Source organism: Nansenia antarctica, assembly GCF_963989245.1.
Source record: "Nansenia antarctica genome assembly, chromosome: 3".
Lineage (NCBI taxonomy): Eukaryota > Metazoa > Chordata > Actinopteri > Argentiniformes > Microstomatidae > Nansenia > Nansenia antarctica.
In genome coordinates, this window is record NC_137688.1 from 57,137,837 (window position 1) to 57,163,045 (window position 25,209).

At 43.2% G+C, this 25,209-nt stretch overlaps 1 protein-coding gene across 7 annotated transcripts in view; it reads left to right on the top strand.

Moving 5' to 3' along the window:
* Positions 1–25,209, top strand: part of epha7 (eph receptor A7) — a 61,038-nt gene that overhangs the window by 17,193 nt on the left and 18,636 nt on the right. For all 7 annotated transcript variants that reach the window (XM_080526393.1, XM_080526394.1, XM_080526396.1 and 4 more), the window contains exons 3-4: positions 3,566–3,721; positions 8,771–9,106. In XM_080526393.1, coding sequence (XP_080382519.1) covers positions 3,566–3,721; positions 8,771–9,106 — 492 coding nt within the window. The remainder of the gene's footprint in view (positions 1–3,565; positions 3,722–8,770; positions 9,107–25,209) is intronic.

The following is a 25,209-nucleotide window of genomic DNA, read 5'->3' on the forward strand; positions in this document are numbered from 1 at the left end:
ACAGGTAGTCAACTCTCATGCCCGTGACCACTGACTACTACTGTTGTCATCACGTGAGTGACACGCCGGATCGCGCACGCGGATCGTAGCCTATTTTTTTTCTGGTGCGATCTGCGATCCAGCATTCAGGACCAATATCGCAGCGATATCCGATATCAATATCGGATCGGGACATCCCTACTTCTGTACTTCCTGGATGAGGAAGTACCCTTCTCAGTAATCAAATGCCATAATTAATGCCTGTTTTAGATTAATACATTGATGTCACACTAGGTGGACATCAGTTTTCCAGACGAAATGTAGGCTAATGCATCATAATCATTTAAAATTAGAATATGAAGACTTACAACCTATTGTTTCGTATAGTAAACATTGTTATCTTATGTATTTAATGAGTTTGTTATTTTTTATTTAATTACAGTAGTTTGAACATAGAGAATATTACCTCGGACAGTCACACCAGTGGACAACAATCATGTTTCAAACTAAATATCAAAAGACCTGAATTATATTTTTCAGTAATTTAAGAATGATTCTTTTGAAAAAAGTTTTATGTATATTCGTCACCGTTAACACAACAATGTAGCGTCACAGCAATCACCCAGTCGTCGTGATAGCAGAAGAAAGAAAGAATTATTCGAAAATGTTATCGAAAAAAAAAATGTACACAGGAGAAACGGTACAAGGGGGAAGTAGAAATCTTAGGAGACACAGTATAGGGGGAAGCAGGTGTCTCAGGAGGCACAGTGCTGGGGGCTAGTAAAATGTCTCAAGAGGAGCAGTTAAGGTGTAGCCTGAAGAGATGGGTCTTCAGTCTATGGCGGAAGAAGTGTAAGCACAGGTATCGGATATGGGTCATTTTAAAAAGTAGATGTAGCCTAAGCAGGCGTTCAAAGAAATCTGATATAGGCACTAAATCGGAACTAGGCATTACGACCTGTGGTGTAAATGTCGCCTTAATGCGCCTGTGTCAACAAGCGTAACCCATTAGCTTGCCTTTATCTGAGTGGCAGCAATGTGCTGGTGTCACGATAACCACGTCCTCCTCACATACTGTATGTCATTACCGTCTGTCTGTAGGGTCTGACATTAGTGTACGGTAGGCTAAAGATGATCACATGATGCATACAGCGTACAACATTAATGGGTTTCAGAGTCAATGTACTGCACAATTAGTATTTTTCTTTTCAAGTGCCCTGTGAGAGTCAGGGTAGGTCAGCAGTCATATTATACACAGCACTACTCGAGTTAACACCCATAGTGTAATTGCACACTGGTATTTCTTCTCAGAAGAAAGCGATTGCTGCAAGGGGAAGAAAAAAACAACCTATCACACGCTTTTTTACCTAAAGCGTCAACAACTCAGTTTAAAGAGTATGTTTTTACCGAATAGAGCCAGGAACAGGAACTTGCCAGCAGCGTCTCTGCTGCTGGGACAGGAATGCAGGGCCTGGATGGCTGTGTTTGTGCATGTCACACTGAGCACTGCAATGGGTGAAGAGGGAAAAGTGGGTTCTGAAATGGTTAGCTTAGCCATGTCATCCAGCTGCTTGATTTCAGGCCCAATTTGCCGCCTTGTTGCTTCTGCAAGATGCCAAAGCTGGTCAGAAACATTGATAAACACAAACTGATCAAAAAAACAACAACAATGTTTGCATTTAAACTTGGAGTAAGTAAAATGACTGTTGAAAGCCCTCCCATTCCAGAGCCTGTGTCTGAACCGGCAGAGTGGCAGTAGCAGTGGGAGTGAGCCCTGGGCTCAGCTGGGCTTCCCCCTCCACATGCTGGCCACCCAGTGGAGTAGCACTCCCAAACCCAGAGGCAAACAGACATGCTGGCTTATCAGAATGTTTAAACAGCCATGCGTGGTGGGGGAAAACAGACTTTCGACCAGCATGTCTGGCCAATCTTTAACCTGCTTGAAACCTGCCACAACACAGGCCAACATATGGGAATATTTACATAGTGATATCAGAGAATGCACTAAGACAAGGATAACTGTGTAGGTAGGAACTGTGTTTATGCTGAAGGTCTAATGTTATGGTAGACCAGTTATCAGACCATAGTATCAAAGTAGCCTGAATTTGATTAATAGGTGGTCATATACGTTTTGGTCGGTGGCACACCATTGCTATCACAAGGTACCTCTCACAGCCTTCGGACCCTGTTTTCAATTACTAGCTCTCACAGGTAAAGAAACATTCAAGATAAAATCATGTGTTTTTTCCCTCTCCGAAAAAAAGGTCTTGTTTCACCAGGCTGGTGCAGTGAGATAAATAGAGAGTGACAGGGCTTTCATGTTGCTGAAACAGGGATACCCTGTCCCTCGGCCTCCCCATCTCGCTATGTGGAGGTGTTAAAATGAGGAAACCTGGGTCCCTTTATCCTCTCGATTTTAGATCTGTCACAGAAGGGCGGGCAAAGATTGTGAACCCCTGGAAAAATAGTGTAAAATAGATCTGAGACCTTGGTATCAGAATAATTTGTTTATCCTATCCTATTTCCCCAATGCGTCATGAAAAATGCATTTTTGGAATAATTTGATAGTTTGTATGCAGAGCTATTTACAGAAGTATAGATTCCTTGCAGATTGGATGAGAAATCATGTGGCCTAGATTGCATTTTATTTTTTATACCAGGCTTAGCGTGGATTTCCACAAACAGCGGGTCACTGTGGATTAGCTGACTTGAAGTGTTGAAACTAAAAAAGCCAAACCCAAAATAGACATTTCCCTATTCACTAATGCTTAAAAGTGAATTTGAATAATGCACGTGATTCACAAAGCTCCGTCTGTATGAATAGCTTTAGTTGTTACACTGTGACTGGACTTTTCCTTTGCTAAACACTTAAAAAATATATATTATTGCAAGACTTTGTGAGGAATACTGTGCCTGTTTTGTTTCATTTTCCTAACTCAAGACTATTCTTTGGCTTAATTCTTGAAACGATGATCCCCCATAATTCCAGTGGGCAGTATGGATAGATTGAATTAGTGCCAGAATGAATGAATTGACTTTGGGATGTGTCGGACCCCCCTTCACATAGGCAGTGACGATACGGGAATAGCATATAGGCTACTTTTATCCCTGGAAGACAAGTAAATGCATGTCACCTCCATCTTTGAAGGTGAACTGTTGAAATAATCCATTTAGTTTTCCTCAACCTTGTCTATGTTCTTTGTTACACTGCACTGTAGGACTGCCTAGGACAGCATTGCTCACTAAGACATTGTGCTTTGATAAACGAAAGCCGTACTTATTCACTGACCAGATAACTCAACAGACCAAACCTAGCTCTACTTTTCCTCTCAGGTTAATACGCGGTAGTAGTGTTCCCCAGTAAAGGCTTTGACATAGTATTTGGAATGTGATTTTTTTTAAATGAGTTTGTTAAGCCTGTGATGAAGCCTGAGGGGCAGGCTGATCCAAACACCAGCTGCTCCAAGATGTAAATAGGAGCATAATGGTCTGTTCTATCATGCCCTGTTCTTTATGTGAATTCAAGTGTGAACCAAACTCTCTCTCTCTCTCTCTTCCCCTCCCTTCCCCTTTTTTCAATCCATAGCATGTGGGCGTGGATTCTACAAGTCCTCGTCCCAGGACCTTCAGTGCTCCCGTTGCCCCGCTCACAGCTTCAACGACAGAGAGGGCTCCTGGCGCTGTGACTGTGAGGACGGCTACTACAGGGCGCTGTCCGACCCGCCGTCTGTGGCCTGCACAAGTAAGTACTGTTGGTTACTAGGTAAACACAGGACGGACTAGTACGAGAGCCTGCGTTTATACAACCGTGAACACACACACACACACACGCACACACACTCACCAGATCCCCAGACCCCCACTGCCCACGCAGGGAATGTTCAGTCTGGATGAGTCTCATGAAAACCCCCAGATCTGTTCTCCATCCACTTCCAGAGCCATACCAGTGCTCTGCTTCCCAATATGTCTTTATAATTATGTTCATGGGCTTGTGTGTTTTTTTTCCTCTGCCTACGCCGGTAGCTAATGATCAGAGAAGCAATTTGCCATTTCCCGTCTAAAAGATTGCAATTACAGTGAGCAGTAGCCCAGGCAGCTCCCCGTCTCTCCATTTGTCCTGGCCAATGTTGCAATTATGTGACAGGCATTGATGACTTGTTTACACAGGCCAGGGGATCCATTTAAGAGGGCGGGGCTGATTTGCTCCCAAATCCGTTCCCAAACAGGTTCATTCACCAGGGCACGTGGTGTTTTTACACTGTGTCCTCCTCCAACATTTCTGGACTGGCTCCACAGACGAGCTTTCACAGGGAGTGAAGAGGGAGTGTGTGTGTGGGGCGGGGGGGGGGGGAGTACGGAGGAACACGACACAGGGACAGTGAAATTAGGCTTAACCTGAAAGAACAGTACTGTTGGGTGGTGAAAGCTTGGACTCGGCTAATACGAAGAGATTTGGGAAAGTGGAGTTCCTCTTCTCTCTGACAGGCTGATTTATTCTCACCACATTAGCTCAACTTCTTCCCACTCTCTTCCCTGTTGAACTTATGCCCGGATTTATCTGTTTAGTCCCCATTCTCTGTCTGACTCGAACAACAACGGAACACACTGTAAGCAAGTTGACCTAATTGTTGTCTGTTGATGACCCCCTTAATCCACAACTGGTAGCAACAAAAGGCCCACATTTTATGAAAGACAGATCCATTATTACCCTCCCCTCCACTGCCATGCTGGGGTTTTACTGTGGGGAGTTGAAAATACTAACTTTACTGCTCTACAATTGCCTCTTACATTGACCAAGGGCAGAACACACATGCAATAGAAAGATGAAAAAGTTTTTTTTTTTTGTGCTTTTTTTTCTATGCCCTCTGGCTGTTTCGCTATGAAGAATCACTTTGGTAGAAACTAAAGTATGAAATGCCCAAGCTGTCTAAAGTATTTAACAGATTTTCTTCCTCAATCAAGAGTTATATAAACTCCTCTTATATATTATATACAACTGTGGTTCTAAAGAGGTTCTATTGAAAATGACACTCAATCCAAGTCTTTTTTGCAACGTTTTATATTTCTTCGTGCTTTCTATTAAACCTCTGGTGCATGTCAGCAACACAAAAATAAATCAATCATTGCTGGATTAACATGTTGTAACCACATCAATGGTCATTGAATCCTCACTAACCCCTAAATCACTAAAGCACAATATACTAGCACCAATGTAAGGGCTGAAATGTAAGTATATTTTAAATACTGCCTTTCGCTGTCTTTGTACTTGTACTCTGTCAATGACAATGAAGTTGAATCTAATCTAATATTTCATGTAAGTACAAAAGTACAAAGACAGTACTTTAAGGAGGTTTAAAAAAAACTACATTTTAAGCATATTAATGACTCCTTTAATCTATTATCAATACACTTAAGTATACTTTTTTTTCACTTGGGTTGTCTTTCTGAGATTGAATTAAGCCGGAGCTTAAGTAGGCAGGTTAGGATTCTGACCAGAGATCTCCTCCGAGGGGTCTGGACTGGACTGGGATTGAATAGTAATTGAAAGTGAATTTACATTGCTTGAACAAAAAGCTTGATTGACAGATTTTTAAATGGGTGCTTTCAAACCGACCATATCTTAGGCCCTGGGCAAACATTGAGACAGAGCTGTGCAGCACTGGGATAAAGAATGTGTTCATGAGACTGAGATTGGTGGGCAGGGGGGGTGAAAGATACAGATGAAATGTGGATATGTTGAGAGAGAAGTCATTCAAAAGGTGCAACAAAAAAAAAAACATGTATTGTATGACATGTTGTGAGGGAAGAAAAAATACGTTGTATAACGTTGTTTATACAATATTTGCTCATTCCATTCTTATGCAGACCCATGAGATAATGAGATATATGTGGAAGGCTCTGAGCATTTTTCCAGAAGCAGGGCAAAGCTGCTTGAGCTGTTGACAGGTTTGGTAGTGGGCATCAATCATGTGACAGCTGTGAGCAGTGCTGGCGCTAGCAGGGTCTGAAAAGGGCAGTTGTAAGCAGCCATCCACCCCCCTCCCAACTCCCCCCCCAAACCCCCCGTCGTCCCACTCAAATTCGGCACCTCAACAAGTTGACATCTCTCAGAGGTTCCATCCTGCCTGTAGTTGCTAGGGGACGGCTGGGGGGCAGTGGAACGTACAAGTCCCCTCTTCCCCTCCTTCTCCTATCACGGCCTCCCTCTTCCGCATGGTTTCACTCATCCAGGTTTTTACCACAGCTACAATGTTAGGGCAAGGTCAAGGGTCATGACACATGTTTGTAGATTAAGGATTACCTCATGGGTGATTTGAATACCATTCACCTCCCTCCACCCCACCTCCCCTCCATCCTTCCAATTAGTGAGCAGCCTGCTTATAAGCAGTGGATGGGCTTAGACTGCCAAGAGCACTTCACACAGCAAATAAACACTGGATTCCTCTCTTCTAAGATCAGACTTACTCAGGTCGCGCAACTATCTACACAGAGCAGAGACAGGCTCCGAAAGATGACCTAATTAACAATCTGCTGCTAAATAAAAGCATTTTTATAAGACCATTATAACTATAAGTATTTAATTCGAGATAGATTGGAGAAAAGCCCCCCCCCCCACATTACTGTTTCTGTCATCAGGTAGGCGAGTGAGAATGTGATTTTTGGAGGGACTTATTCAGCTCCAAAATATCACAGGTTCGTACAGCGTCTAGAGGATTTGCTCTAATACAACTTGCAAGGGAAGTGACAGACCACACATACACCCCCCCCCCCCCCCCCCCCACACACACACACACACACACACCCCAGAGTCGTAATTCAGCGTCGGGGAAGAAGCTAGCATATGATTGAGACATCTCAGACTGTGAGGGCTATGGAAGGCTAATCCGTGAAATGAAACTTCACTGGGAGGAGGGGGTGAGAGGGGAAAACATGAAGAGATAAGACAGAGAGAGAGGGAGTGAGAGACAGAAAAAGAGAGAGGGGGGGAGAGGGAGTGACGAGCCCTTGAGCTACGAGGATCAGCAGACAGACAGCGGAGGGCTCAGGATGTGTCGCTTCTCTGAGCTGCAGGTAAAGCGGGGGGGGGGGGGGGGGGGGGACTGTGCCCGTCTCCCTGAGCAGAGGCAGGGAACAAAGAGGAGCCGAGGAAACAGGAAATTCTGTGAATTGCATAGAACCACAAGGGGAGGTTGCACTGTGTATATCTGCAAAACAAGACCAAGACACAGAAGATCTAGTTCACTCTAATCTATCTCTGAAATCTAATCTTGTATCTCAGAAAATCCCCGCCTTGATATCTGACACCTGAGACCCAAATGAGAGTTCCAGAGATAATGAGATATTATCATTGGTCACTGTGGCCATGGAAATGTAGCACAAACCGATCCCTGAGTGGTGTGTGTGTGTGTGTGTGTGTGTGTGTGTGTGTGTGTGTGTGTGTGTGTGTGTGTGTGTGTGAGTGTGTGTGTGTGTGTGTGTGTGTGTGAGAGGGTCTTCTCTTTGAGCCTGAAGAGGATTAAGAGAGCGGGTCGAGTGTCAGCGACAGGGCTGTCGTGCCTTGCGATAGTGAGAGTCTAGCCTATCCCCTTCACCTGCCACAGGTGGCTCTTTCATCTTCAGAGCGCCAGAGTCTCCCTCTACGGCCATGAATATGGATGCTTCCTCCTGCCCCATTCTTCCTATTAAGTGGAATGAGAAAAAAATAAACTAAGCGCTGTATTAATGAGCCAGACTGTTGTGATTGTAGTATTTGTTCTATGCATATGTATTACCTATTTGTAAGTGAATATGTCAAATTAAATGGGCTGAGCCCCATTTCCAACGTTCATTTAAATTACAATGGATTCATTTAGTATTTTTGTGAGAGAATTAAAGATGTTTTGAAAACCAGCGACGATTACAAGTCATAATCTATACTGCATTAAGGGGATATAAAACCAGCACTCAATTTCAGCATAAACATCTGGGTCATAAAAACCGAGCCATGAATGATAAAAGCAGCAATTTATAAATCATTGTTTTATGAGCTGAGCTACTTCTTTGCCGTTACGCCACGATTCACATTCGAACCGCATTCTCTGGGCATTATGGAATTGGTGCTTATTGTACCTAAAGTGATATTTTATCTCGCATCTATTGTGGGTGATAACTTGGATTTAATGTCACTCATAAATTCTTGGGAAGAGTCAGACTTTCAGTCTGCCTATTTTTCAAAAACATAAACGTGTCTCCACAATTCATTGGAAAGGAAACTCTTTGTCTCACAGCGGGGATAATTGTATTTTTGGCAGTACAGGGGGAGAGCCAATGCTTCTGACAGAACCACCTCTGATCCTCCTTTCAGAATAATTCCCGGAATTATGGTTTGACATTTAAATAATTTCTGTAGATTTGGTACAAATGTTTCAATCTGTCAGAGTCGGAGTGTGGTAGTAACTATAACATAACATAACATAATAACATAACATAATAGTAACATAGAGTGTGGTAGTAACTATGATGTATGCAATAACAGTTCCCATGAGTTGCTCTGATTCACAGCCTCATCCACATTGACCTTGGCATCGCCTAGGAGTTTGACTTCCTCTCAGTATACCTGAGCTACTTTTTCTGGAAGTGAGCTCTATTATAATTGTGTGTCAGTGCCTGGCCGAGGGGGTAGAACTGGCATGTCCCATGGCAGTCTCAGAGAACAGTGAATCCACAGATCCAGTCAGTGCACACAGTCGCCTGTCACTTTCCTTGGCACTCTGTTATTTAACCCTGGCTCCCTCCTTGTCCGCCCTGACAGGACCTCCCTCGGCGCCGCAGAACCTGGTCTACAACATCAACCAGACCACCGTCAGTCTGGAGTGGAGCCCGCCGGCTGACACTGGCGGCCGCAACGACGTCACCTACAGGATTATGTGCCGGCGGTGCAGCTGGGAGCCAGAGGAGTGTGTGCCGTGCGGGGGGAACGTGGGATACTCCCCTCAGCAGGCTGGATTAGGGGACACCTATGTGACTGTCATGGACCTGCTGGCCCACGCCAACTACACCTTCGAGGTCGAGGCCGTCAACGGGGTCTCCGACCTCAGCCGCACACAGAGACTCTTCGCAGCAGTCAGCATCGCCACCAGCCAAGCAGGTAAGGCCCTGCGTCATCACTTAGAAAAGAACTACAATGTTTTCTCCTTTTTTTTTTACTATTGCTAAATGACCTACGCTTTCATATTCCTATGCTGTATGCTGGTGTGGCAATGCTGGAATTGTTTCTATGATTGAGTTACAAAGATGCAACACTTGGCCTTCTACATTTTCTGCTGGGCAGAAAAGGCCCTTTTAGGATCCAGTATAATGTTGGATGAGGCACTTAGTCACTGCACTTTACATACTCTATGTAGCACATTTTGAATAAACTATATGACCATTTTGGATAATTGAGCTTAATGTTGAGAACCTCTCGCTAAACTACTTTAAAAGCCCGCCATGCCAGCCAAAAAAACTAAAAGGATAGAAGATGCTAGTCATTCACAGAGCTATTTGTGGAAGTAACGCCAGATATAGCTTGGAGCAATTCACAATAATGTGTCAAAAGGTTGTTTGACACCAAAAAGCCAGTGGTTAGTTATATTTGACAAACAGGCTAGCCACGACACATTTGGATCTGGATCCACTCTATGGATTGGATATATAACCCTAACCCGTTTTAGGAGGAGCTAAGAAAAGATCATTTATTATGTATTATCCAAAGTAAACATACATTGACCTAAATGACAATTTTCAGACTTGAATCATTGTGCAATAAGAGCCCCCAGGATCTTATACAGTACAGCATATCAGCAAAAAAAAATGCCAAAAAGACTGATGTTGGCTTTTAATGATACCACCGCCCTAATGATCAGAGGTTGACATTATTCGCCTAGCAAGGCTTGCTGGCAGTGGTACCTTATGAAACCGTGCATGTCGCTCACCCTCTGGGGAGTCCTACCATAATTAAAATGCTGTATTTTGCGGTGACACACACTCCTACTTAAGGCAGCCTAAACTCTTTTTAAATACATTATTTCTATGGATCCACCAAAGATTTCTCTTTCATGCTCAAGCATCCATGAAACACAGTTAAAAGGGCACACTGACTATGGTCATTAAAAAGGAATTGCCCATAACCATTGTCCCTTGTAAAGAGAGTTTGGGGAATACATTATCATAACCCCTGTTACTAACCAGTACACTAGCTATGAGCCTTCTGGGGGCTCACATGGAGTAGTTCTTGTGATGTATACAGTACATTTTAGAACCGTTCAGATTACTTTCCAACTACAGAGAGGATTCAATGTTGTCTTTTCAAGTATAAGCTTTCACCCCAACTTAATACATTTAATGCAAAAGGTAGCTGTGACTTATTTGATTGTGGTACACTCAGACACAGCATATCTGGGACATCGTTCTCTGCCATCGTCCAACAAACATAGGGTTATTCATTTACAGTATTATATTGCATGACTTTGTGCGCAGAAGAATAAAAATGACCAAGCAAGGAAGAAATATCCTAACGATTCCTTTTCTAAAATTGCCAAGAAGGGAGAGATAATTGCTGCCAGCCAGAAGAACGAATGTGGGATAAGCTATTGGGAATGATGTATGTTGGGTGACACAGTTCATGACAGAGACACATGCTGGAATGTGCTGAGGGTTGCCTGGTCAAGGGCAAAAGGACATTGGAAGGAGGGAGAGACCTGCAGAAAAAAAGGGGAAAACAATTAACACATGCTCTCTCTGAGACACTGATAATTAGACATGGCACGTTGACAACAGACAATTGCTCTGTTAACCCTCTGGAATATTCAGCTGTCGGACATTGTGAAGGATCTTGACGCCAGTGCTACTATTTGAAGTATGTGCTGTATCATTTGAGATGCTATCTGTGATTAGCTGTGGTTACAAATCAACCATAACGATTATCCACAGAATGGATTGATTGACAGATGCGCTGCTTTAACCCATAGATTAAACTGATTGCTTTCATCAGAGAGGTTACATTACTTGGCTTTAGTCCAATACTAACACATTGTTGGTGACTCAGCTTGCACATCGCAAAAACAAGTCCTTTCCGGGGTCTCTGAGCACCGGTCACTGGACCCTCACTGTGTCCATTCCTCCCTGTGGCCTGTGTTCGGGAATGCTTGGGTGCTTTGTAATTGGAACGTCGCCGCTTCCTAAAACAATGGCTCCTTCCCGAGCAGGCATGCAGGACCACTCGTTAAAGAATGACTGCATTATTAAGCCCTTTTACGGCTCATCATCCGGAATTGATTAACCTTTCCTGGGGATGGAGGTATGGAGTCCGTGGCCGTGAGAAAACCTTAAAGAGAGTAGTGAAGACCTCTCCCTGCCGTCTCTCCCCCCACCCCCCCACCCATCTCTCTCTCCCTTCCTGCATGATAATCAGCCAGTGCAGAGGAAGGAGCTGGGACTAGGGGAGGGAGGCGAATGAATACGCAGTGTGAGAATGCAGATGGTGATCCATCTGATGAAGAATTCACACCTCCCCTAATTATACCAAAGGAAGTGTCTGGAGTGAGACTGGGAGCTGCACAAGGTGCTGAGTGCTTATTGTTCCAAGAAACCTAATTACCTCTCAGCTCTGAAATTAATTTAAATAGCTACTGTTCGAATCTGTCAATTTCATAGGCTTTATTTCTCTCCTCTCCAGTCACATCCCTGAAGTTGAATAGAACCTTGTCATCTTGTTGATTTTTGTTTCTCTGGTGACATCTGTAGAAAGTTAGATGAGTGCATTTCAATCAGAGCTCTATTGTCAAATGACAGCTCTACAAAGCTGCCATCACTGGTGTGCTTCAGGCTTTATGCATACAGCACATTTGTATACAAGGCCTTTTGTTATGTCACATGCTTTGAGTGGGAATTGCTCATCGAACATCCATTAATATTTATTCAAGAGCATGTTCACATCTCCGAGCCAGAAAATCCACTGTGGAGAACCGCACAGAAATTGGATTGGAATTGGTTAAGGGAATGGCTACAGGACCTGTGTGTGTGTGCGTGTGTTTGTGTGAGTGTGTGTGTGTGTGTGTGTGTGTTTTGTGTGTGTGTGTGTGTGGAGGGGGGAGGGTGTGTAGGGGGTGTGTTTTTGTGTGTGTGTGTGTGTGTGTGTGTGTGTGTGTGTGTGTGTGTGTGTGTGTGTGCGCGTGTGCGTGTGCGTGTGCGTGTGCGTGTGTGTGGCAGAACATTTAGCTACAGACCAGTGAATGCCGCTTAGGTGGGTACAGCAAGAGGCGTAAACAATATAATAAAGAGAGCGGGAAGCTGTGGAAATCGATTTTAATGCTGACTGCTCATATTAGCCAGGAGCACAGGCCCAGGTTTCATAGAGATAGCAACTTCTCCAATCGTGGACATGGTGTTCAGAGGTGGTTTCAGTAGGAGTCAGAAAGCGGTAGCTAGGGATACAACTTAATTTAGGCTATTGTTTTATTTAGATCTGCGGGAGGCGGTCGTGGTTGAAAAATGAAACGAATCAGTATCGTGTTTCTGTTTCTCTGTATCCGCATAACGATGTCGGATGAAGTGCTTTTGGGGGAAGACACACATCGATAGCCTTTTTAAATTGTTGGTGTGTGAGAGTGAGAGTATTTCAGCACTCGTTTTTCCAGATCAGATGATTGATGCCGATGAATGGGTGAAGATAAGATGCGAGTTCCTTCTGGGTTTTATTTTTAGCTACTGCTCCGCCGGCTCTGTTGTTGTGCAGCTTCACATGTACTTCAAAAGGAGATCAGAGCACCAGTCAAGAAGTACAGACCTATTAAAACATTCAAAGGGAAACAACAGGCTATGCCATTTGCTTGCATTATGCTCAGCGAAATGCATTCTAGCACGCATGAATGTAAGCTAAGCTATTTCACTTTGATCTGAAATGCCTCTCTAGGCCCTAGCGTTGCGTGAGAAGCAAATATTCCTCCCCCCCCGCCCTTTCAACAAAGTTGTTTGGCTGGTATTGTCTGGCCTATTTGACTGTTTGGTGTGAAGCACCGAAACAATAAAGGTATTTTGTTCTATTAGCCAATCATCCTCTCTTAAAATGTTTTCGATCAGCTGGATAAACGTTGAAGTAGGAAGTAGGCTATTTCCATGGTCATCCGTGCACGCCGATAGCGTCAATCAATTTGATTGAATTTGATCGATTCAATCTATATATGGTCACTTTTATCTAGACTATCACCACAGAATGGATATTGTTCTATACATATGAGAAAGTAACACATTTGGGAACAATAAGGTCCATTGATGGATTCCTTTTATGTCCTAATCTGTCACGGTGGCCTTAAACAGAATGGATTGATTGATTCCGAGGGGTCCCCACTGACCACTGCCAGGCGGTGTAATTTTCTAGTTAAGCGGATCCTCCTTTGTAGCATTTGTCAGTGGTTTTACGTTACCTGGGAGCCCATTCTTTTCCCTCTTTTTTTCAGCTACTCCACTAGCAGTAATTTGATGAGAGCTGGGCAAAGCACTAAGATTCAACAGCTGCAATAAAACTGTGGTGGTCTCAGAGCACAAGCGCTCAGCACTTAACCTGTAGCTTTCTGTAAATGCCTCCTGATTTGTCTGTCACCCAATCCGTCAGCAATGAATAATTTTCATGGAAGGTGCACTTTAATTACTTTCCCATTTAAATGGCATTATCGTGGCCTATCTAGGTAATTAATCTCCCCAAGTATCCTGTTTCAGTCTTTTATTGCTGGCAGACGAGCCCCCTAAATCCCCCTGAATCTGCTGTGCTTGAATGAGCCCTTCCTCACAGTAGCCCCTGTTCCCTCTTTCCCTTGAGTTGGCCCCTATCACAGCCTCTGGACAGGCAGTGGCAGAGGGCCTTTCTCTGGGAACACAGGAGTTTAAGCGCTTCGTGCTCCCTGTCAGATTGACAGCCTGTTACTCTGCCTTGGGAGAGCACACACACACACACACACACGCACACGCACACACGCGCACACACACGCACACGGTGGTGGTGGTGGTGGTGGTGATGGTGGTGGTGGTGGTGGTGGTGGTGGTGGGAATGTGGTGGGTCGAAGCCGTGCCAGGTTTCTGAAAGACAGCAAGTGCCTGACTGGCAGGCAGGAAGTCATTTAAATGGACTCTCATATTTTTTAGCGCATTGGATTATGAGGAGGTGCGATACAGATCGGTCTTGGAATGGAATGGAATGGAATGGACTTTATTTGTCATTGCTACAGTACAGGTACCAAACAACGAAATTTAGGAGGGGTGGCTCCCCTGGTGTTAGGAAAGGCAAAATTTTTTTTTTTTTTAGAAAAAGCACAAAATCACAAGGTAAGGTAAGGAGCTGGTTTACATAAATAAAGGCTATGTACACAATCCACTGTACTATACTGCACAGATAGTCAACTAGGGTTGTCATATTGCACAAAAGTATTTTTTCACGTCTTCCTGCGCTATCAGCTTCATAAAAGAAAAATACGCCTGCTGTCCCGTAATTTCTTTTTGGGTGTGTCATGCTAATGACTGTCTATCAATATCTCAGTCTAGGTGTATGTGTGTGTGTGCGTGTGTGTGAGTGAGCGAGTGAGTTATGAATATTTGTAGAAATTGATATTGTTTGATGTATGGATTGGAAACACTGTCAGGAAAATTGAAACTTTCTATGATTATGATGTTTTTGCTCAGCTGGGAATATGTTGAAGTTAAAAGGCTGTGCTGAACTGATCTTATTCAGTTTCATCTTCTACCTCACGTCTGGCAGAAGTAGGTTTGGAGACTTGTTTAATTATTCATGCTCCCGTGAAGCAGAAAACAGAGTTTGATACAGAGTTTTTAGCCAGGCAATCTGTTGTTTACCTTAGCAACACAGGCACACAACTTTTCATTAGAATCCTCACCTCCTCTGAATGTTGACTTTTCATGTCGAAAACCACGCATGGTTATTTTACCCTGTAAGAGTACCTCTGAATGCTGTAGTACAGGACAATTCCTTGTAGTGCACATTATGAGTTCAGTGACAATTAATGGCCCTGCAAAGAGTGGAGAACTGTCATTGAGGGTGAAAATGAAACTCTAATATATTTAATTTCAAGTCCGATGGTCCCTAATAATGAGTTTCTTTGATTGACAGTTACTAATTGAAGTAGTCTGTCAGGACGTAGCAGATGAGGGGGATAAATAATCGCACGACCTGAGAACAAAGAAGTGGTAATGGAAATATATTTAGCACTGACAGAAAGGCCTCATAACACACAATGGTGTGGTTTCTGGTTCAGAGACAATGCTCTCATTGTTATGGAGGAAGGGATTTGGCAATCCATAACCTTTCTTTTAATGAGGCGGCACTTATTGTGTACCTCTTGCGTTTTTACAAATGTATTCTGTATTAGTATGTATCTGTTGCCTCTAATGAATCAAATCATAGAAGTGTGGCTGAATGAAACTACAACAATGTTATCAGGAATTGAACACTCAAGCTTGCAACAGTGGTGTTTATGATGAAGGAGGTGCTCCCTGGTAGGCTGAGAGGAGCAGGCTGGCTCTAAGTCATGGGGTGTCAAAAGGGTTCCCTTTACTGCCCTCGGGTGACTGTGGGGCCCCAGAAAACACTAATATACAACTCTCTCTCTCACACACACACACACACACACACACACACACACACACACACACACACACACGCGCACACACACACACACACACACACACACACACACACACACACACACACACACACACACAGACCATGCACCTGTGACTCCCAGACACTCTGCTTATATGGAACACATGCTCCTCCATGTCAGATCCCAGACTAGAGAATGCTATGGCAGTTTGCAGTAGGTATTCAAGTGTTTCATTTCCTGTAGAAGAAACCTAAAGGGCTTTGGTCATAAAAGCTAAAGAGTGATGCATGTCAGAGGTGCCTGATAGTGTTCCTGGACAAGGGCAAAAACAACAACCACTCCCTACCAAGGCCTTGATAAGTTCTTGTAACAGAGGACATTTCCCCAGCACAACTCCAGGTGCAGAGGGATAGCTAACAGCCAAGCTATACCTAGACGTGACAGGTAAAAGTCTATCTGCAACACGTTGCAAAACACCACCATCAGCTTGATGTTACAGCCATTTCATAGCTATTTGCAGTCTGGTTGAGCTTGTGACCTCGACTTGTGTACAGAGAACATTTTTATTTAGACAACTCTTGTGTTACAGAACATGACCTTAAACATGTCTGCAAAAAAACCAACTTCCTGTTTCCACAGAGGTTTTATTTTCTTTCAATTTAGTCTGAGGAGAATCACAAATTGTCTCATGGGAGAGAAAACTATGGCAGGGTTTTGTGTGTTGAGTAACACAACTATGCGCATGGATTTGGATTTTCAGAGATCTTGCGGTGATGTGAGCATTATTCACTGGTGTATTGTGAGATAAAAGAATAGAGAGAGATTGACAGGTCTGTTTTTTTTCCAGCCCTTCATTTTCTCATCAGCATACTGTCTCCTGCAGTGAGGAGAACTAATTATGTCTTAAACCCCCTGCTTCACCCCCCCTCCCCTTTATTCAGATCATCACACTTGGAAATCATAATGAGTCTGAGTCAGACCACTTCGGCTCAGGAAAAAGGGGGAGAAAAAAAATCCAGAAAGCCCCAAACTGCAGTTGCCATTTCTGAAACGGCCCTGCTGGTAATTACGGACGACCTTTTGACCCCCAAAGCTGTCGCTTCAAAGCCTTACGGCCCGACCATGACTCGGTTTCATCTCACACACCTGCTAGTTTCCTCAGCTGATCTCATCACCACCCTGCTCTGTTACACCAGCTCTGTACAAATACCTCACTTTTTATCAAAGCAGGGAGAATATGACGGCCATCTGGTAGGTTGCTTTCAACGATTTGGTGTAAAACAACAGTAAAAAAGATGACGGTGTCCAGAGAGTCAGCCGGTATTAGTTGTGGAGCAGATGGGACATACATCTGGTGCCAGAGGAAGTTACCAAGAGTAGGAGGGATGCTGTGACTCTGTAAAAGTGGGCCCTGGGCTTTAAAAAACATCTCCTGCTTCTTCAGTACCAATGCCCAGATGATCTATTATCCCAGCAGTGGGGAAGGTGGAGCCACTGTGGTCATCTTTAGTAGTCATTGGAGATGAGGCCTTTTTTTAAGTGTCTCTTCAGAATCAAATATTCTAACAAGGGAGTCATGTAGCAGGGAATTTAATTGCCTATTTAACCTTGTGCATCAGTGAAATGTAATCATGTTATACACAGCTGACAAGAACATGCCTTTACAACACGTTTTCTGCCGAAGAAACAGCTTAATTACCGAATTTGTGTCTCTGAGGATATTTTGTCTTGTAGTAGACCAAACACCAGCTTGTGTTGAAGATTTATTATATTTGCTTGCATTACCAAAGGCGTCTTTTCCACTAGACCTATACCTTTAGGTTTGTTTGCTGTGGCTGTGCAAATGCTTTGTTGACAGGGTGGTTTCTGGATCACAGACTTTCCCTATGCAAATGTTCCAACCATATTATTTCCTGAAATTGTCAATGCCTTTTTCTTTTATAAGGTGAAGAATAATTGTTTGCTAGAATTGTCCTCTGAAAAAAGGAAATTCTCTGAAGGAAAAATCAATTGAAATGAAACTCGGGAAGAGATGGCATCCTCAGAGACGGAAATAATTACATTTGTAACATCCTCTCAAATAATTTCGCTGTCAAACAGTGATGGGCGGTACAATAGTGCCACAAATACAGTCATATTCAGTAGCTGGAAACACTCAGGCAAGACCTAGTGTCTTGAGTACATTCTAGGTTGAGTCTTTAGGATAGCTCTCATTAGATGTCCTTAGATTCTCATCAGGGATAGTTACCTCTCAAGTCAAGTCAAAGTGTATTGGCCATGTACACATGATACAGATTGTAAACTGTACAATTAAATGCTTACTTTGCATGCTTCCTCTCAACAGTGCAGTCTTATTGCCGAAGTAAAAAATAAAATAACAACAATACAATAGACAATAAGGTGAGGTGCAATAGGAGTACTAATGGCGCTTTTCCACTACCGACCCGAACCGGGCCGCATTTGTATCCGAGCCGTGCCGTGCCGTGCCGTGCCTTACTTTCAGAAACGCTTCTCCATTATACTGAGGGACCCGGGACTGTAGGGGGAGTTACGTGTCATAAGATTCCCCCCGCTATACAGATCAGCGGGGGGAAATGCGATAAGAATTATGTCAAAATGCAGATTAGCCTTACAACATGTAACGTTAAGTGCCTGTTACTTGCCGCTTTCAGTTCTAGTAGACTAGTTTAGATCTCGCAACCAGGGAAATGCTGACATGAAATGCCGACACGATTCTATTTTTATTTCTCCTGACACTTTGAGCACTGTGCTTTTTTTTGTTGGTGAACTACTGTAATAAACCTAAAAAAGTTAAACTGTTCAAAAAGTGCAACTTCTCTGCTTTCAGAAACTGTTTGAATTTTTTAGATTGGGCATATAGTTCATGAATTACGATAGTTTGAAGGAACGCTGTAGAATCCGCTGTAGACAGCTCCGGTTTCGGAGCAAGGCGCGAATCTATCGGCATTAGTCAAATACATGCTCACATCCAGTCATCCGCTCACTGCTCTCCATCAAAAATGGCACATCCATCAATAATATGACATAATAACAACTGCTCTGATTAGATTGCTTAGATTGTTTAATACATCAACGGGGGGAAAAGCGAGATGAACTCGCGAGTATCATGCTTCCTCCATTGAACGGAAAGTCCTATCTATTCCATTCAAAGTGTTTTAGCCTTCCCCCTTTCCACTGGTAATAAGGAATTGGCAAGAATAGATCGATATAAATAGATCAACATAATGCAGCACTATCATGCACAGATCAGCCTTAAAACATGTAACGTTAGATATATAACGGAGCGATGTATTTTTACGGAAAGGCTGACTGACGCGTGGCTCATACAATCAAGCGGACGTTTGTTATAGATACGAGTGCTCCGGTGTCTTGCTGGTAGTCAAATATATTTATTTATATATACAGCATATGGATGTTACGTGCCTGTTACCTGCCGCTTTCAGTTCTAATAGTTTAGATCTCGCAACCAGGGAAACCGACATGTGTTAAAGGGAGCAAGACACGAATCTACCGGCATTTGACTGCCGCTGGACTGAGGAACAGCATAGGCACAGGACATCGCCATAATAGCGATTTTTTTTGTTATGCTTGTTGTAAATAAAAGTTCTATGATGCATTGAAATGACATTAAACTAAGATAATACGATGGTTATCATAATTTTTCTAATCTTTATTAATACGTTATTACAGAAACAGTAAGTGACATTTTCCGAGAGCGAAATCTGTTGTGGTATTTAAAGATGGCGGTTAGCGAAGAAATCTATGAACATGGGATGACGATTTCCATTGACCAATCAACGGTGTGCAGCGTCACACGTCACACGCAGCCTGGCAAAAAGGTACCTTTCGGCCCTGTAGTTCCTGCTCGTGAAGGGTAGCTAAAGAACCGAGCCGGGCTGGCCCTGTAGTGGAAAAGCGCCATAAGTGAATTTAGGAGTGTGTGTGTGTGTGTGTGTGTGTGTGTGTGTGTGTGTGAGAGAGTGTGTTTTCTGTCTGTCAGTCTGTCTGTCTGCCTGTCTGATTGTCTCTGTGTGTGTTTAACAACAAGTGCAACTAAGTTACATTTAGCATGCAGCGTTGTAATATTTGATGCAGGTCATCATGATTTAGGATTGCTCTATCAATTATTGGTTATTTAGTAATCAATAATTTATAGCGTTATTATCAGATTATCTGTATTTTTTTGGGGGGGAGCATTTAGCCTTAGCTTTAGCTTTATTTAGCTTTATTTAAAGCAACTTACAATAAATAATGAATCATCACTCCATCAGTCATCACAATAAAAAGTAATTTATGCTCGGGCCAGGGGCCATTGGCGTGCACACGCACACACATACACGCACACAATGTTCTCAATTAATTTTAGATGGTTAAATAAAGGTAAACATTTTTTTTAAAGAATTGGCAGTCATAGAGATAGAAGAAGGAAGATTTGATCTGCCTGCATGCACATTTTAATGACATGTTATTCAAGGTGAATCTACCTGAATGAACATTGTTTGTCAGGATTCCTCAGTCGATGACTGAAGACAGAACCACTTATCAGTGTTGACATGGACAGATCATTAGTGGCACGTTTTCTGTACTGTAAGGGGATGCAATGTTTAAGGTTTTATTGCGGGTGGGAGTACACTGGTCTCCCAGACTGTCAATAAGGCATTTGTTAGTTTGTTACCTAGAGTTAACTGGAGGTAGTTCATTTTGAATTGTGTGAGCATTCTCTGGTATTTACATAATAATAAGACAACATCCTCCAATTAACTGACGACAAAGTGGATTTGGATTTGCTAAGAAAACATACTGTGTGACACACAAAGCGAGGCATTCTGTCACTGTGCTTGGGTTAATTGGGATAGGGTTTGGGACAAGCTTGACACCCTGAAATAACGGTCGTACGGCCCTCCCACTTAGCCGTAAGCCTCCCCTTTACTGTCTAACACGGAAAAATCACCAATTACTGTGGTGACAAATCCTGTCCCCAATACACAAAGGCTGACTAAAGTGACACCTGGCTGGTCTTTATCAACAAGTTTTTCTTGATCTCTCACTTGAGAGGGCTTCAGTGTCTTAGTCGTCTGTACACACAACTTTAAGCCGCTTTAGTCCATTTTAAGATGACTTTGGCAATTGTTAGTAGACTTTGCTATCTGTGTAATAGATGCTTGTGTGTGTGTGTGTGTGTGTGTGTGTGTGTGTGTGTGCGCGTGTGTGCTCTCTACATTGCGGAGGTTCTCGGTGTAGAATTATCTGCATCACAAACACCCTGCCCCCCCCCCCCCCACCCACCCCACCCCAGCCCCACCCCCTGCTGCCTCACTGGGTCTGAATCCACACTGGGGCTGCATGGTCAAAATGGGGAGTGGGATATGGATATGAATGGCTGGACTACCTACTGGATTCTTTTTGTTTAACAGTGAGGGATTAAGGCAATTCAGACTGATCAACAAAGAACAGGCTGGGGCAGCTTTTTAATTGTGCTGTTTGATTAATGGCTGTTGCGTTAGGCCAGGCATTTTAAGAGACAACACAATTAAAAGTGATTAGTTCCATGTGGAGGCTGATCATTTGTTTGACCAGAACGTGTTTTCATATACATTTTTCCCGTTCCTTTGAAAGAACTGTTTCCACAGAAGATTCAGGTTGTACAGTACCTACTCCTCTCTTTGAGAAAGATGAAATACTATTCTAAAAGAGCACATTTGGAGTAAGTAAAGATTGAGTTTTTGTGTCTGGCCTAGCTCCGAACTTTAATCAGCCTGCAGACTTCAAAGAGCCATTCAGCCTTTCTATTTTTCCCGCACTTTTCAATACTTTCCACTGGCCTTATTCCTTTCATACACAGACAGAAACTGATTCATCTGCCCAGCTGAAATGATTTTTATTTGACCATTCCTTGGGATTGTCATTTTAAGCAACTTGCAATAACCTCACCACAGAGCCATGAAACGTCTTGCTTTGAACCTAAAACATTATTCAGTTAACTGAGCAGTTACAGTCCCCATAGGACTACAGTACTTAATGACACAAGGTATGCTACCTACAAGATTCACCAGAGTTATGTTGTCAAACCAACTCTCCTGCTCATCCTAGGGTACTTCAATTGATGTTTCTACTCATAAATATTGTTTTTCAGCCTTGAATTATGATTTAGCTAATCATTTTCGATTTGTTTCTTGGCCTTTGACATTTTACACTTATCTTAGTAGACTGTTTCTTATTAATATTGCTTGCAAACGGCTCTATAGTAGGCTAACACACTGAACGCATTGATGTATTGCTTAACGGCTAAGATGAATTGCAGTAATTTTTCAAGCCATTTAGAAAAGAGTCATTAGCAAGTCCATTAGTACAGTTGGTAACCGTATGTAACCGTAGGTAAATTAATGCTTTTATCTGACAAACTCTGAAAAGTGCCTTGAATTACTTTCTAAGGGATAATTATCATGAAATGATGTCAGTGTAATTCATAATGATAGGGACAGTGTGCTCTGGCACTATGTCAAAAATGTGAAATAGTATTCACACACTCATTGTATACTATTAACATAATCCCTAAGATGAGCACATTTTCATATGAATAGCAAAAAAGCTATGTGTATGACACACAATTTATTTCAGTGATTTCAGAAGGTAAATAATTTATATTTTGTTGACAGACAGGTTTTATTTTTCAAAGGAATGCTCCCCAGAGCAGTCTAGGGGAATGAGTTTAACCACAAGCCGTTCAGGTTGCTGAATACTAAACATCAACAAACAGCAGCAACTCCTACCTCAGTGGGACCTCCTGGGGCCCGATTTCCTGGGTCAAAGGTCACTCTACTGTGGACGATACAGCTTAGTCAGTTCCACCAGCTGAGAGGTGGGACGGCTCCCTCCGATCCATGACTGTTATTGTTATTCTCACCCCACACCACCATGTTAAAGCGGATTAGGAGGGCTGCTTTCTAGGGAAATGGAGCTGACCTCTTTATATCGAGTAGGTATTACAGCGGTGGCACTGGTGGGCGATTTGTGCCCAGCGATTATGGCCAATCACATGCTCCTGGAAAGCTCTGTGGAGGCAAGGAGAGTATAGGGAGGGACAAAGGGGACACTCTCTGGCTTGCCTTTGTAGGGCAGAGAGGGCCCTGGCAGCTCTGGGTTCAACTAGGCAACCTGAGAGAACGCATTGTTTTAGCAGGTAGCTGATCACTCAGCACAGTCTAGTTTTCTGCCATTTGAAATCAGCAATGCTTTCAAGGGGAGGGGAGAGAGCAGTGAGAAAGCAGTGTTGTCTGATTCAGGGAATAATCATCCCTTTCTCATGCTGTTTGCCTAATAACCAACATTGGGTGGAAATGTAAGACTCCAATGATTTTACAAAACAGCTTTTACCTGACGCTTTATAATAAATCTTTGTTACAGTTCTGATCAAAACAGATTGTTACAAACTGGGAGATACGGCAAACCAACTCTGAAATGATATACTGTATAATGTTTTATCCACTGGTATCGGAAAGCCCCTTAAACACTGAGTCAATGAGTTTCTCTTTGTATGCTAGCCAGCCATTAATCATAATCAGTTACTGTTTCCATAAGCGAATACAACACAGAAATAATAGTGGCTGGGGGGGGTAGATAATTTATAGAATCAACAAATCTGTATGGTGTGTGAATCATCAATGGTGAATATGTAATGAATTTAAAAAAAAACGAAGAAAACATATGTTTGGAGAATGTTGTTATGAGGTGTATAGTGAGCTAAGGGCTCACGCCCAATCAATGTAAGAGCACTCGTCTGTTTTTTGTTATGCCCTGTCATTTTGTTGTTGTCGGAACATAAAGAAGACATCCAGTGAGCTAACATCAGACAGATGAATGATAGAGGAGCTCCCCGGTGATGACAGACACACAAAAAGCCCGGCTCAAAACTCCAGTCAGTGTGACTAAGCAGACTTTGCGCAATCTCTATCCTACAGCTGTGTGCTCCGATGGATGAGCGCTGAGGAGGGCTTGAGTGTGTCTGAGTGTCTGGGGCGAGGGTTACTCATCACGGCCACTGCGGCTTGCTTGTGCGGAGTCCATCCCAGTGATTACTGGCTGGTGCAGTCCAGTGGGCGTTCCGGCGCTGTCTCTCATCACTATGCACATACTCCAGTAATGCACTCTCTTTTTTCGTGGAAGGGGAAAAGCCACAGCTCGAGCTGATGTTGTTTATGCATGGACAGGCACACTGAGCTGTCACAGAGAAATGAGTTACAGTATGCACAGCCCCTACGCCCACTTTGGCAAATCCAACTTCCATGTAAAGTCATTATCACCTCCATGCCAAGCTGTTTTGCTTTGGTGTGGCCGCGGTGGCGGAAGGTGCCAGTGATCATGTTCATGCGAAATATGAGGTAGAATGAGGTTGCTAGGTGGGGTTGTGACGGAAGCATTTATTGGATTTGTGTGGGATTTACCGGCAGACATGAAAGAGCTGTAGCATACCTCGATCGTGACTCTTTCTCACCTGCACCGTGCTGCAACAAACAAAGGATTAAACTGCATGTTCAGAGCTGTGGGGAAGGCAGGGGTTGGCTATCTCATTCAATATTATTTATTTCATCATTAATTACATTTTCCTTATTTGTTTTTTTGGCTGATAGTCTGAGCTGGGGGTTTTTTTCTTCCTATTTCCTCTATTTTATAACCAACCATCCAAGTGTTTCTTGAACAGAACCCAATGTATAATGGACCATGTCCACACTGTCGCAGATGTGTCCTGCTCTCAACCAATGCTTTCCAGTCAGCCCTTGCCAAATGAAACAACCAAACAAAACACCAGTCTCATAGATAGATAATAATAGATAGTAGCATGGGAAAAAAGTACCTTTCTTGCTTGGCCATTGACAAACCAAGGGTGATGATGATGTATTTTATTTCCACATACCGCACCCCTACAGCTGTCCACAATGATTGGAGTTTGAGTTATTTTTTCCACGCTGGGGAGTGATAGTCTGTCTTAAAACTATAATCCACAGGTATGGACCTGACTCAGTGTTTCAGTCAGCAGCCAGCTTGGCCTAGATCTGTTGGCAATCAGCAGCAGAGTGCGTCCAACCAGACTCCTCCGTGCAAAATTACAGACGCGGCTGGAGGGGCTGGGGATATGATTTTCCTGCGATGGATGCTGTCCAAGATTGTGATTAAAGAGCATATGAGGTCTGATTAATATGATCATCTTCGTGATGACAGAGGTATTTCTATAATAAATGGCTGTTTATGATGCCAACTGCTCAGTGATCATATGTTCCCCTCGTTCTGTGGAACGGGCTGTGGGTTTTTTAATTGAAATTGTAATATTCCCAGTGCCTGATGCCAAACATAAGATTTATTCGCTGCTGATAAGGAAACGAGAACGTGGGCAGCAGGAACTGCCTCTATGGGAAGACGCAGATAAGTGGCCATAATGCTCAAAATCCCTGAATAATAGAAGCGCCTTAGGATTCTGACCCAAGCAGCCTCATCAGTCGCACTGCAGTCGCACCCGCACACTGCATTTTGTGAAATATCTCACTTTTCAATCCCTGTATGTCTCAGTTGTCCAATCAAGGCTTTA